Source organism: Melospiza melodia, chromosome 18 (genome assembly GCF_035770615.1).
Source record: "Melospiza melodia melodia isolate bMelMel2 chromosome 18, bMelMel2.pri, whole genome shotgun sequence".
Classification (NCBI taxonomy): Eukaryota; Metazoa; Chordata; class Aves; order Passeriformes; family Passerellidae; genus Melospiza; species Melospiza melodia.
In genome coordinates this window covers 12,022,501-12,038,115 of record NC_086211.1, presented here as the reverse complement: position 1 = coordinate 12,038,115, position 15,615 = coordinate 12,022,501, and the positions used below count along the sequence as shown (strand labels likewise).

Here is a 15,615-nt window from a genome sequence, read left to right as displayed (position 1 = left end):
TTTAATAATATAATGGAGAAATATACAGATGTACCACATATAACTGCTGGGAAAAACCCTTGCTGCATGGGATCCTTGGGGAATATGGTGTGGAGCAGCTCCAGGAAGGGAAGTCAGTGCTTTTGGTTAAGCTGCAGCAATTTTACCAGCTGAGATTCTGACCCCTGAGTTCTAAATACTGGCTTTGTTTGTCAATCCCATGGTGGTCCTACCAGGACAAGTCAACTGATTAAATATAGTTTAAACCTTCCCACTGTAACTTCTGGTCAATATTGTGTTTGCCTTCATCCTAAATTCTGATGTTCTGGGCTCTGCACTATTTTCAGCAGTTGCTGTATTTTTGGGTGGGGGTCTGAACTTCTGTGTTAGGCAAATTTATTTCTAGTTTTCTTAAGTTTGTCAGCAAAGCCCAGGAATTCAGGTCTATGAAGAATAATCATTGTATGTTAGTGGATTATAATTTCTTTTACATTTCAGATTTCCTAGAGCCAGTGTGATTAATCTCTTAAAATCCCCTTTGACCTCTAGTATTCCATTTTAAGGAAGCTCTGTGTGCTGAGGAGGAGGGATTGGAAACTTCTGGGAGTCACGGGTGAAATTTGGTGTGTGCCAAATTGTTGTTCTCAATCATTTGCTGTGTGAAACACTGGTGAGAAGTCCTAGTGCCGCACAGCATTTTAGGGAGATGAGAGAGCACACAGAACACTCACTGGCCCCGTGTGTCCTGCACAGGTTTTTGACCACTAGTGACCTAATTTTATAAATTCCCAGACACCTGGAGGCTCTGAACACCTGGGCGCAGCAGGGCCAGTGACTGCAGGAGAGAAAGGGGGTGGGAAGCTGGTGCTTTTCAGAGTGGGGACTGGTGCAGACACAGAGTAGCTCCTCCTTCCCCAGGGTGGGATGACTCCATGGAAACTTTTAGAGGAAGCACTCAGGGTAGCAGTTTATTATGAACTTAGGTTGGAATCGTGTTTCGTGATAGTTACATCCCCCAAGTCATAAAAAAAAAGTGTCTGAGACCCATTCTCTGAATCTCTTCTTATCTTCCATTTCCAGGCTCTGAATTTTCCATTAGTAAAGTGGGCAGATCACTTATGGGTCAAGTGTTTCTTCACAGAAGTGCTTGTGTATATTAGACAGCCATAGAAAGGACAAGGCTTAGGCTCCAGTGATTAAAGAATTTAAACCCCTCAATATATATAAAATCTTTATTCTATAGTATGGCATGTTTTCACCAAACACTTTCAAGAAGAGAGAAAGCAAGCATGTAATGTATTGGAAATGGAAAAGGTCTGCTGGATAGAAAGAGCAGGTGCCAAAAGAGAGAGGATTCTGTCAGATGTGGGGCCCTGGAGGCACACATTTGTTACTGCCAAAGGGACTACAGGGAATGGAGCAGAGGAAATTACAACATATTCAAACCTTTGAAGATGGTGTGATGCAGGTTCAATAACTACCCCAAAGGAAGAAAGCACATCTAAATCACTTAATAGTACTTCTGTTGTCTTCCCCTTCTGTTCTTGTTTGAATTCAGGATATATATCAAATGTTTAAACATTTTTTTTTTCAAAATTTAAAACCATCTTTATTACCATACTGGTAAAAAATGAGTTAGTTTTCAATTTGCTAGAAGAGATAAAAATTGATCTATGGGCTTGAGAGAAGCAGCGGTATGCAGAGTTTGCCCTTGGGAAGGAGCTGCTGGGATGGAACCCAGCCATTTGGAGTCCCAGCAGCACAGATTCCTGCCCCACACTGTCTGGGAGACATCAGAGAGCTCAGACTGCCAAAAGGTGCCACTCCTGCACTTAAAAGCATTGCACTGAGCCCAGGGTGTGAGTATTTGGAAGGCTGGATATATCCAACATTCAGGTCAATGTATTTATCATGTTATCTTTTCATGTTTGTTTCGTTTTTTGATTTTTTTTTTTGTTTTTTTGATCTCACAGCCAGTAAAAACTTTTAAAATTTTATTTTAAAAAAAGTTTTCTTTTATCTAAATCTACGTTCTTTTACATCTGAAGTATTAACCAGTGAACAGTAAAAATTTGGTCCTATACTTTCACTGTTAATACACAAATTAAATTATGGAAGTGATTCTCTATCTTAATTGAGCAGGGCTTATTGTGTAATAAAGTTGGGTCCGCTTACAATTCCTGCACCTTTTTGTATCATTTAAAGTGCAGCAACGATGAGGAACACTAAACCAGCCTAAAATGCACCATGAATTTTCATCATATCTTGCTTGTGAGATTTTCAAGCCTTATATGCTCGACAGAGCTGGTGCAGAGAATTGCCCTTTAAAGGGAACACTCCACATTTGCAGGGGACTGGGCAAGGTGAGCTGTCCCTTGGCATCTCTGCTCCCCTCCTGCTTTAGGACAGGAGGGATTGGTGCCCCACAGAGACAGCTTCACTCCTAAGGGCTCCTTCTGCAGCCTCTGGGGCTGCCCACACAGAGGGTTAACCCTTGCTGTAGCCATCAGCTACACAGAGACGATTAACCCTTGCTGTAGCCATCCGCTGGGATATCTGGGATGCCTCTGATGAGCAATTTCCCCTCTGAGTCTATGTAAACAACATTATGGAATTCAGCTAAATAAATCCTGCCACTGTAAGAGCATTAAAGCCATCAAAGTGCTTAAGAATTTCCAGGAATTGCTGCAAGTAACACCTAATTAGTTATAAAATATTGAACTGGTTTATTGGACTCCAGCCTCAAGGCTTTTCATTCTCACAGTTGCTATGCTGACCAATATGTAACTTCATTCTTTTAAAAGTTATGTGTGGAGTTGTAAAATTCATTTTATAGAAGCAAAACATTTCCTTCCTATGAAGCAGTATAACAAGAGATGTTTATAGTAGTTGTTATTTTAAACAGGTATCACTTTGGGTTTATTTAATTTTTTTAATTAGTTTTGTTCCCAGCAATTAGCAAAGACTTGGTTAAAAAAGAGTAAGATTGCAGAACGGTTTAAATAATATTTTTCATTCTGAAGGACAAATTGCATTAGTGTTCTGGGGTCTTACTGGAGGTACTAGCATATTACTCTTGCAGATAATTCTGTATTTTAGCATCTGAAAATAGAGACTGTGGCTAAATGTTCCAGTGTTCTGAACTGAGAGGAACAAAAGGAACTTCACAGTAACCACTTTAGAGGCAGTTTTTAAGGAAAAGTGATCTTTTAATTTAGATGAGAGGGCAGTTTAACAATTTCACAGAAATGAATCAGAAGAATTTTTTGTGAAACAGTAGCAGGTAATACTGGCTCTTTTAGGCAAGCATCTAACTTTTTCCTGTTTATCACAGAGGTGGTAGCAGTAAATACAGTGAAAAATTATGCTACCTATAAAATACAGAGTAGCTCTGTATTTATAATGTAGAATTTATCCCCCTTTGTTCTTTGGTTTGTTTGTTTTTTTTTTTTTTTTTTTTTAATTCATGTATTTAGCATTACTTGTTAGGTAAATCTCATTAGCTCCTGAAACTGTTGCAGATGACAAAATAAAGAGCAGAGCTGTTAATTGAACTTAATGAACAGATGAAAATGCTAGAATGTGCAATTCGATCACTAAGCTCACCAGTGTCAGTATTTCTGCTAGGGCAGAGGCAATGATCTGCTTTTGGAACTATGCAACCCTGACCCTGCAGTACAGACTGCAGATCCCTTGTTTTGGTTTGGATTTATTTTTTTTTTCCCCCCTTTGGAATGTGAACCTCTAAGTAACAAGGTTCACAGATTTCTAAACGAGAATTTCAAATCTCTTGATACACTGGAGGTGAAGTTAGAGAAATAGATTTTGCTGCCTTAGGGCTGCACTCGTGCAGGTTTTGCTGCCCCTGAGGCCGTTTGCTGCTGCATGGTGTTTCCAGCAGGATGCTCAGCACCCAGAGCTTGCAGAGCTGTGTTCCCAGGCACTCCTTAGCCTGCATCCTTTGGCTCCTGGCTGCTAGGCTGGCATTAAGGCTGCGCAAAGCTCAGGGTCAGGTTTTGGCTGTGCCTGGCACTGCAGGGGCTGGGAGGAAACCACACCGGAGTGTTAACTCTGCATTGGGGTTCATTAACCCTGCCCAGCACACAAACACCCCGAGGCAGCTGTGTGTGTGCAAGAAAGGAATCATTGGATGTTAATCCTTCAACGTGGTTTCCCCCAACACAAATCCTGGTTGCCTAGATTTCAGAAAGGACAAACGGGATTTGTGCCATAATGAAGTTTTCTGCATTTTGAAGTACTAGTGCATTTAGTGTTTCTCTTTTTATGTTACCTGGTTTAAAAAAGAATTTTGCAAGAGAAGGTTTATATTAAATTACTTATATCTCTAGCTTATTCTCCTAAGATTCTGCAAAAGACTTTTCTATGTATTTGGATGACAGTATATGAGAATATACTATGTCATTTTTTTTAATAAATAGCAGAAAAATTAATTTTCTGATTGCAGTCATATTAGACATAGAAAAAGCAAAATATTTTAATTTCAATATCCTCCTTTCAGAAGCACAAAGTAAATTGCAATTTAATTTTTTTTTCAAAAGCGCTTTTTACATATTTTGCAGTAGTGCCCTTTAATATCAATATATTGTTTTATTTTTATTAGACTTCATAAATATATTGACATATCTGTAACACTAAACATGAAGCTTCCAATGCAAGAGTTTGTACATAGTCCATATCCAAATGTCACCATTATTTCATTTAAAAGATCCCAGCATGTCTACCTCATGATCCTTATAAACTCTATAGTACTCAACACTTTTTCTTGCTACATTCATTAAAATTAAGCACCCTTCCCCTACCCCATCTGTAAACATCAAGTCAATTGGCAGCTAGCACATTTCCCAGTCAGCAAGCAGTATTGTGAATTTTATCTTCTCTTGCAGAAATCAATTCGTCTTCGTTGCAGCAGATGAAATTTCTTGTAACACCTCTGCAGGTAACAATCATTGATACTTCTTGATGCATCCATCCAGGTCTCAATATCCTTTTTCACATGCTGCATTTAATCGTAAGACAAAGCCTAGGAAAGTCCATAGTGTGTAAATCTTGGGGATAGTTTAATGAATTTATAGCTTCAGCCTATAGGTTCTGCCTTATAAAAGCCATTAGGTTATTTTGCTGACTTTGGTGTTTTGTTTCCAGTTTATGGCATGGCCTAGTGTGTAAGGATGTGTTAAACCTTCTGATAAAAGCTTCAGGAGTGTGACTTTCACAAGTCAAACCAAAGAGAAGTGGTGAGAAGAGCCAAGGCTTAGTTGTGTGCAGGACATTGTAAGTGCTATAGATGTAACAATTTTCTTTGCAACTCGTTGGGGGCAAAATGATGCCCACGAGGGTATTGCAGACCCTAAAGCACTCACAAAGTCTATCCTATGGATGAGATAGTGGGAGAGAGGGTCTGTGCCCTCAGAGAATCGCTCTCTAGTAAGTAAAAAGTCTCCATATGCTATCATGTTGTAAGCCATGGGTACAGAAGAATGAACAATGTTTTTAAAAGGTTTATTTATATTTTATAAATATATTCAATAATGTCAAGAGGTTTTCTCTCTTTTAAGCAATAGAGTTTGAACAAGCTTAGTCTTAATTCAGGTAAGGATGGTGTTATGTTGCTACATAAGAAATCAAAAGGCTAAAATAAATAGTAATGGTGCTGGGACTTATTCTGCAAATACTGTTGTGCCAAAAATCAAGTGCATAGAACTTCTCATATTCAAGGATGAAAGGGTATATAGCGTGAAATCAAATGTTGGTATTAAGAGGTGTTTGCTGATAGAGTTTTATATTAGCTGAAATAAATGAAAGGTGATGAGATTTCTGTTTATGATTATCTACATAGAAACAAATAGAGAACATTTATTTATGGAAAAGATGATCATAGATGAACCCAAATATGCTAAAATTGTCCTAATCTCTATGTAGCACTTTTGGTGGTAATCTGAAAAGTTCTTCTGTAGTAAAACCCGATTTAAGATAGATTTTTCTAAGCCCTATAAATTATGAAGTAAATACGTTTTGAGAAGCCAACATTTGTCACATTCTTCATATCACTCAACTTGGATTTTGGCTTTGGTTATTTCACTTGAGCTTCCTGCTCAGCTCTTCATTGAAGTGAGCTGTGGTAGGGAGGCTGCTGATTTGTAAATCTAAGCTTTGCTAAGTAAGAATAAAATATTTATTTTAGCAATTTTTAAACATGGAATTTTTGAGATAGATGTGGGGTCTGTGGGTCCAGTTTTGCAAAGTGAACCCTTCTAAGCAATAATTCTTGTTCTAGTAAAGAAATTTTTCTCTCTCAATTCAGGCACAGTTTAAGTTCCCAAGACTATTGCAGATATTCCATATATTACTTTTTTAGAATTCCAATTAAAAATATATTATTTATATAAAATATAAGATTAATTTATAAGTGCCTTCAGTGAACTTTACATAAAAGGAAATGGATCTATATGTGTACTTATTAAAACTTTTCAGTTTACCAGTTGATCACCTATGTTGAATTGATTCAACAATAAGGTATTTTTGCTAGGCATGGTTTTGAGCATTTGATAAAGACATCCATCACAGATGACTATAGGTGACTTTTTTTGCACTAAGTATGAAGGAGAAAGGTGATGAAAAACCTGTACCTGCTGTTTCTTATATACCTAAGTTTCAGTAATAGAATTTAAATGACTTTTGGTTTCATAAAAAAGTAATTCTCTAGCCCGTATTCCTGTGATTCAAATTGCTAAAGTTGAATTTGGTCTTTTGGATTTGTAAGTTGACTTTCAACTATTTTGATTATCTGATGTTTTATGCTTTATTACATGGAGTAAACATAGAGATACTTTGAGAACCAAAACTAACCTTCCTGTGGTTTTTCAGATGCATGCAAAACACCTACAGTATGATTTTATAGTGCTTTTTTAGTGCTCCTAAGCTCAATGACAGTAATTCTACTGTGCTTATAAAGTTTATATCAAGTGAAGATACTTATAAACATGCTCAGTGTTTGAAATGTGAGTATTTGTACATTTGTATTGCCTCCCTGTAAAGGATGGGTGTGTTTGTGGATTTCAAGTAGTAATATATAACAAGCAAAGCTTTGGTTGCAACTTGATCATCAATTGGAAATGGGAGGTCTTGGGTGGTTCTGCTGGTAATATTCACTCTTTTCTTCTCAATCCTTCATCATTCCTGCCAGAGGATACTTAGCCCTCAGCCACATGGTATCTGTTTTTATTTGGGAATAAAGTAATCTTGATTAGATAAATGTGTTAATGAGCAATTTGTGTCCATAAACACATTTCTATTTGTGCATCTCTGTCTGTTCCTGAATGCACATTACAGAGGGAAACCTCCTCAGCTGTCTGACAGAGGGATCCTTCCATGGGAAATTTAAAAGCATTTCACTCTTCATTGCATCCAGTGCATTCTGAGGCTAAAAATAATTACTGTTCAGAGGAGAAGTTCTGCACTTCTGGGATAGATCTTCTCTGGCAGACATGATTAAAGGGTTTGCAAGCAGATCTGAACTAGAACACAGACAGGGAAACTATGAGAAACTCCTCTTGGTTTGATGATGGAATTTTAACAAGGATCTCTGAGGACCTTCCTTTAGCAAATTCCTGACTATAGCTGCATAGGGGAGAATTAATCCTGGGGTTCTTGTCTGATGGGGGCAATGGACAGCTGCCCTGTCAGTCTCTGGATAAATCAGAATGAGACCCAGAATAAACCTGTGGCTTATTTACTTGTTGGCTACAGAACTTTGTTAATTTTGCAGCTTTAGCATTCTTAGTGAATTTTTCGAATCGGTGCTCAATCTATTTTTCTTTTTCCTCTTTTAGATTTTGTAGCATCAAAATTCGTAGTTTGGAAAGAAAAAGCATTTTTAGTGTCTTTTGCATTCTCAGATGTACCTGCAAATGACATTTTATGGTTTTTTGTGTAAAAATGGGACAGGGTTATTATTTTATATTTATATTATCTCTCTCTCTCTCTTCTTCCAGTTTTTAACTATTATCCAGCCTTTATGTAGAAGCAAAAAAAAATCCAGTGCTGATGCATGCTTGGTATTATTTTTCTCCCAAGTGTATTTGCAGTTTATGATTTTGAAATAACAGAGAAAAAGGCAAGGGTTTTTATAAAGCTGAATTTGGAATGAAGTATGGTGGAAGTGGATATAACACCTGTCCAATTGTGACTGTATTTATTTACATTTTTGAGCAGAATCAGTCCCAGGAGGAAGAATTCTGTGTGTGTGTGTCTGCATGCAAGCAAAAGAAATGCTCTATAAAGCTTTAGAAGTTGACAGTCATAAATGAAGTTATTGACCTCCATTTGGAGAAAGATAGAGTCTCCAAAATAGATTAAACATTTTGAAAGGTTTAACTTCATAACTGCAGGAAAGATGTTGAATAAAAGCAAGCAGCTTCAATAAGCAAACCGTGGGGTTTGTGCTATTGAAATATTTGAAGAGAATATTGGCCATTTTTAACAAATGCAATTGCTCCAGTCATTGCAATTTCCCTGTATACTATCATTAACCTGTCAGCACTAACACTGCCACAAATTGAATTCATTGAACAATAGCAAATATGGAGATACTGATTTAAAACAAATTAATGTTTGGTGAAGGGCTTAGAATCGCTGCAGTGCCTGTTGTGGCAATCCTACCTCTGCCAGGGTGGGTACATAAATAATTGCAGCTGGTCAAAATTTTGCCAGACAAATTTGCATGCATCTCATTGACCTGTTCGTGTGTCTGGAAGGAGACAGTGATTGGATCATCCTCTTAGAATGGAATTTGAAAGAATTCAATCCAAACTCTTTGGAAGAATGCAGCTTGAGAGGTGTTTCTTCAGCCTGTTAGAATTACTGTGCGAAGACATATGCTCAGTTGAGAGAGGTTCTTCCCTTTTACTATTGCTGCCAATAGGTTTGACTTCATTTCATGAAGCAGTCTGGAAAAATAACCATTTTCTGTGAGAGGCTTTTATTATTATGCTATGCTCTTCTGCTAATCAAATAAAAAATGAAGATGAAGGAGCATCTGTATGGTTTCTGTTCTAGTATTTATTTAAGGCTGTACTGCTGTTGCCTGTGAAAAATGGCAGATAGTGAAGTTTTTGCTCTGGAAAGACTAGGAAATGTTGCACTAATGCACAAAATTAAACTTCTTCTATAAATTCAAGTGTCCTTTATGTTGGCAGTTTAAACTTGCATTTACTGCTGCTATAAATAGTTCCTTATACGGAATTCCATTTGTCACAGCTTTTACTGCTCTGGGTAGTTGCGTGCTGAAGATGTTCAGCCATTGGGCCAGTTGATAAAAATCAGTAAACACTCTGATTATGCTCTGTTGTCCTTTGATGAGGTCTGATGAGTCCCTTTTTGTCAGCCCTGGCTGTCAGTGTCTGTGTGCCAGCTTGCCTGGCCGGTGCTCGCGGTTCTGGGTCAGTTCGCATGGCTGCTCAAACGTGACAGCACCACCAGATTAAGGAAAGCTGAGGTCCTGTCATTTGTAAATGGAGGATTTGCAATGTGAAGCTCCTTTGATAACAGAAATAGTGAATAATCTGTGTTTCTCCTCAACAAGTGCCTGTAGGCACGTGTGCATCTCCTGGGCTGGTTTTTAATGAAGCAATTAGATTGGTTTTTCTCTGGTAGGCTAAAAATAGAGCACATGAAAGATGATTTGTGTGTGTGCGTGTATGGATGCCTGTATACAAGTCCATTAAATGAGCAGGGATTCAGTTTTAATATCTTGAGATTATCATATTGCAAATAAATAAAACAATGCTATAAATAACGCATAAAACAACGCTATGGTTGCAGAACTTTATACCTGATCACAAAAGACTGCTTTAAAATTTTATAAATAATGTACCCAGTATATTTATTATTGCACTGGTAAGAATGTCTTCAAGCTTTATTGCCCTAAATATAACAGCAATAGTAATAAGAAAGTGTTTTACAGACCTAAGAAATGCTTTCTTTTCATTGGAATAGAGTTGGGTTTAGGTGTCACCTGATGGCAAGCCTCAGATTTCCCAGTGGCTTTTTTTAAATGAAGTTTACAAAAAAATCTAAGTTTCTTGGCTAGAAGCTACACAGAAAGGTGGTAGTGCATAGAATTCTGTTTGACTTTTGACTAGGCATCAGCTTCAGTTCCCACCCTGGTGTGAATCCACACAGCAAGACTGAAACTAAATGAGAGCTCTTAAGAGAGATTTGTGCTTAGGATTGCTCCAGTTTGCAGTTATCCAGCATCAGCTTAGGAGAAAGTTACCCGTTCTGGTGTTTGTTACCCTTCTATGTTTCTGCAAATTAACCAGTACCAGTCATGTTCATTGAAATGTTTTAGAAGATGGCAGCTCAGCTTCGGCTGGCTGCAAACATCTCACAAATTTTAAAAGAAGATACAGGCTAGCAAACAGAAGCAAAATTAAAACCACATCTGAGCATCAGTGAAACTTCTGCAAAACATGCCTGTCAATTAGCAAGGAAATTAACTGGCCAAACTGAGATGTGACATACATAAGTAAACAGCCAAGGATTGGAAATTCATCTCTACAGAAAAGTCTGCATAGGCTTCTCTACTTTGTCTTTTCCCCAACCTGCAGGAAAAAGTAAACAATGCTTTTAATATTTCATCAATGACATTTATAAACATCCTTTCATGGAAACCTTTCATTATTGCCCTGTACCCATGGTAGACCCTGGTCAAGTTTCTTATCTCTGAGAAAACCTAGGAATGTGTTAGTATTGTAGTGATAAAAATCCCTTATGGCTCTGCAGGTGCCCAGGAGTTCAGCCCTGCAGTACACCTTGAAGTTTCACTCTTTATTGTGCTGCCTGTCACTTCCCAATTCTTTCTCTGCTCCACATCACAAATCTGTAGCACATTATAGGTCATGGAAGAGGAGGATGCTATGAATAAAGTATGTGATGGACCTGCCTTGTACAGTGGCCTCAGCGTTTGATAGCGTGCATTCGACACTTGGCAAGGAGAATTTCAGCATTCTTAACCTTTCCAATCAAGGCAAATGCCTGGAAATTGTTTTTATCGGCATATTTCAGTTTTCTTGATCTTAAGTAAAAACTTCAGAGACATCTTTGTCCATTGCCTTCTGAGGTAGAGAGAGACCTGTTGGTTATCAGGTGCCTGAAATGCCCACAGTCCTTGGTGTTAACATCTAAAATGAAGTTAATTCATTGTTTGCACAATCTTTGAACACCACAAGCAGACACCATCCTACCACAGTGGGATGAATTTTAGGTTAAAGGGCTACCTACCCCTGCTGCACAGGTTTGACCCATTGAGCCCAAAATACTGTTCAGCAGTGTGGTGTGTGTCTGGTGTGCACAGGGAGGAGCTGTGCTGCTGGTGTCATTGCTCTTGGGATCATCCTAGTTCTGTGACCAAGGGGAAGAGCACCAAGTTAGTTATTGGAATAATTTCTGGATTTATGTGGGATTAAGGCCGGGTTACCTTTGCTTTCCTTGTATTCCTTTCAGAAGGAATTTTATTACTTGATGGTTCAATTGCAATAAAGTGGGTAGAGAGTGGATGATATTGGGGAAAAGTTAGAAAGATGAGCTTCCCAGTGGAACACAGGATTTGCTTGTAATATGGCTGAGGTCAGAGTTTGATCTGAAGTAGTGAGCAAGTTTTAACTCCTCTCTTTATAGCTCTTAAACAGGTTCATAATTTTCTGTAGTTCCTCCAGCAATATTAGATTTGGAAAAATGGAGGGCAGTTAATAATAAGTAAAATAAGTGTATCAAATTCTTGGATATTCTCCTTCTATACTTCTCAAATCACTTGAGGAAAGTGTGTTAACTCGGTTCATATTTTATGTGGTGAATTTTTCCTTATTCGTTAGTGTGTATGTTATTTAGGAGCTTCTAAATGTCTCCAGTATTGGAGCTTCACTGTCTGTCCCAGATGTGTATGGAAATGCAGCCATGCTACTAAAGAATTTAAAATCCTGAAATGGCATTTATGATCAGAGGCACAGATTTTCCCAGTTTTTAGAGACTTCAGCAACACCTACTACTGATTATTTAGAAAGATACTCCCTTTCCAAGGCCCTGAAAAAATAAATCCTACCATTTCCCTTTATAAATCACTTTTTATAAAAATTTCATCAGTGAACAACAAAATGTCCTTTTATGTAGTATTTTAGCATTTTGAAACCCTCTGCTGTAAATGATTGAAGAGATTAAGGCATAGCATTAGTAAAGACCATGCCATCTATTGGTGGATGGCTTATGGCTACATTTATAGAAGTTAGCATGGCTACACTGGGGTTTTTTTCTCACTTATTTCCCAGGAAGTTGTTTGTCCAGTTTTTAAGAACCAGTGTCAGTATGTTAGCAAACATATTTTTTCCCATGATGTCCTGAATGCTTGTCCCAGATACAGTGGAAAATAGAGGAGCATACCTTGTGCTAGTTAGTGATGCATCAAAATTGTTCATCAGCTGTGTTCTGAGACAAGAATTTGTGCATATTGCTTTGGATACTTTGTTTTATCATCCTGTAAAATACACACAGAATGGCATTGACTATTAATTTATTCACCACCTCACCATTGGCACATCCTAAATTTCAGTAAGTTGTTTACCTGGAATGATAATTTGCAGTGTAAATGATCACAAAGCATTTAAATGCCACTAATTGTAATGAGGAGTAAGCAGGCTGGCATAGCAGTGAGTAAGTGAAGCAGCGTGTGTGGGACTGAAGCAGCTTACTGATTTGCAGTGTGACAATACAGTTTAAATCCTTCTTCCTATTTTCAGCCTGGAAATCAGAATCTATTCTGCTAACCTTCTGAGCTTCTAAATTTGGTGTCATGCAAGGGCGTGTTTAAAAATTAGCATTTAAAAAGAAACCCACTTGCTTTAAGTTTAAGCTGACACTGTTCCTTTCCTCTGTGGAAATGAAATTTATTAATCATAATAAAACCATCATATTCTGAAGGTAGAGGTCACCCTGAGGAGAAAAAAAAAGTCTATTCATCACAGAGGAATTTCAATGCATCTTTTTCCCAGATAATATCTGAGCATGTGTTCTTTCCCCTTTGGAAATATTTTCATCCATGTTTGTGCTTACATATGTCAAGTGTATTCAGGAGTGTGCAGAAATGAAAATCGTGCAGTTAAATTTTATATATTTTCTTTTACAGAAGATTTGGAAGTATTCCTTTTACATTGTATTTTGTTTTTACATTGGACACATTTTTTAAGTGGAATTTCAATATCCTGTAAAAGAAAAACAAGTGTTTGTTGTTTTAACAAGAATATAAGCATCACTAATTCTGCAATAACATTTCTATGTTAATATTACAGTAAAAGCTTTAGCATTATTATAATATAAATATAAACCATTCTTTTTAAGGAGCAAGGATTAACTTTGGTCACAGTTCTTACATTAAGATTTCTTCACAACTCTTATTTTAAGAAAAGAGACATGGTTTATATACAAGGATGGAAAAAGCAATGTAAAACACTGACAATAAGTCATTGCTGCTTTGGAAAAAGGGTAATAAAAATGTACTCAGAAGTCAATACTGGGTTGAAACAGTCATATTTTCATCCTTTGAAATTGCTTAATGTGCATGTTTATCCATATTTTCCCATCAGTGGTCAAGATTTCTGTTGAATATTGATATAATAATATTATTAGCAACATGATATATTGCATCAATGTTGTAAATTGCCAGTTACTTCAGGAGCTGGCTTAAATGCAGTAATAATTTAATACAGGCTGAGCCCTGGGTGTTCAGGCTTGGTTCTTCCTTACAAGAGGCCCTTGCATTTTGGCTACTTGATGCCATCCTAGGTGGCCTGCTGGATTTTTTTGAGAGGCAATGGGACACAGCCCAGGGTCCTGCAGGAATGGGAGGCAGGATGGAGGCAAAATGCAGCCCTACCACTGGACCAAAATTAATTCTATTTTTTACAGATATAGATTGACAGCCCTTGCTCAGAATTGCAGCGATGCCAGATAATCAGGAAAAAAGAAAAACAAAGGAAATATACTAATTCCCATTGACATAAAAGTAATAATCATGGCATTAAAGCATTAAATCCTCTTGCATGTCACTAAGGCCATGAAGGAAGCATGTCTACCTTTAAATTAATTGTTTTCCCTTCCTAGATGCTTTCTTACTGTTAGAATGAAATTTGGCTGGGAAGAATTAAAATCACAATGATATTCAAAATTCTCAGCCTTTAAAAATTGACATATAGCAGCAGTGTCTCCTTCTCTTCAGTGCAGATGAAAGAGACACAAGGGATTCTCTTACTGAGTATTTCAAATCCCCAAATTATGTTTGCATCCTTATGTAGAGGGTTCCAAGGCTGAGGGTTATGGAAGTTCCTCCTACCAGAGAGGCTGCAGAGTGTGGGATCAGTGTCAAACCTGCTCAAAGAAGTCTCAAACTGCTTTTCCAGCTCAGAGAGTCACCAAGTCCTTTATCCAGCATAGACTGATGTGAGCTGCTTTCCTTCCCTTCCTTTTCCAGTGGGAATTGGCCATTTCCTTTGTTGGGTAATTTCTAAAGACAGGTGTTCTTAGATACCAAGTATTTAAATAGAATTGATATATAAATTGAATCCCTTACTCATCAATGCTTTGGAAGTAGAAGAGGAACTAATGTATTTTATACAAGCCTTTTACACATATTTTCCTGAGTGTCAGACCAGGTCTTAAGGAAAGCAATTGCCTAACACACTGCTACCCCTGGAATTTCATGTATCCCTCAGATTGCAGTGAAGACTTCTCTACCCAAATCTAAAGCAAACACTGCTGTGGGGTGAGATACAGAGCCCACACTCATGAACTTGGGGTGCTTAAATAAATTCATTCATTTTTAATGTGTTATCCCTTCATAGGAATTTGGATTTACTAAGCAAACAGGGCAGTACAACTGAAGGCATTCAGCTATGATGGCTGCACTTTGAAGTGAAACATCCAGGCTTTAGAATGCCTTATAAGAACTTAGATACTCTTACACTTGCTGAAAATGCTGTACTCCTGCTGGAAAAAAAAAAAAAAAGTCTAATTCAAAATGCTGAATATGAGCACCTTTACACTTAGAAGTTTGTTCTTACTGAACTGTTTTCTACTTTTTGGTTTTTTCCATCAAGATGTGTGGTTATGTATTCTTGGAGAAGGAAGGCATTTGATTTCTCTGAGTGTGTGGCCCTCTGTTTGTGCAGAGAGTCAGAGACAGGGGTTTTCAGGCTGTCTTTTCCATGCTGAGCACTTTAGTGGGCATAGTTGACACAGGAGGTGATTTGTGGATTTCCATATGAAAGGAATGCCTCATAATCTGGGAGATGTTGGCTCAGTGAGATGGAGAATTAAGGATTTATTGTCTATGGTAATTTCTGCTCCCTCCTTGAAGATGGCTCTGGGTAGGTGGGAATGTGTAGTGCAGATAATTTGGTCCTTTTCTCTGCCTCACATCCAGGACCCACAGTAGTGGGTGGTGGAGGATTGCATATGCCATGGAAACATTCCTTTCTCAGCTTTCCCTCAGCTGGTTAGCTCAGAATCCACTAATCAGATTCTGCTTGTGGAGGAGCAAATACATGATGATAAAATAGAACAATTGTCCTC

General features: G+C 37.8%; 1 protein-coding gene across 33 annotated transcripts in view; it reads left to right on the top strand.

Moving 5' to 3' along the window:
- RBFOX1 (RNA binding fox-1 homolog 1) overlaps window positions 1-15,615 on the top strand; it is a 1,162,974-nt gene that overhangs the window by 1,143,248 nt on the left and 4,111 nt on the right. For 9 of the 33 annotated variants that reach the window (XM_063171123.1, XM_063171124.1, XM_063171122.1 and 6 more), the window contains one exon: window positions 4,884-4,936. The exons of the other annotated variants lie outside the window; for them this stretch is intronic. In XM_063171123.1, coding sequence (XP_063027193.1) covers window positions 4,884-4,936 — 53 coding nt within the window. The remainder of the gene's footprint in view (window positions 1-4,883; window positions 4,937-15,615) is intronic. 33 annotated transcript variants of the gene reach the window in all.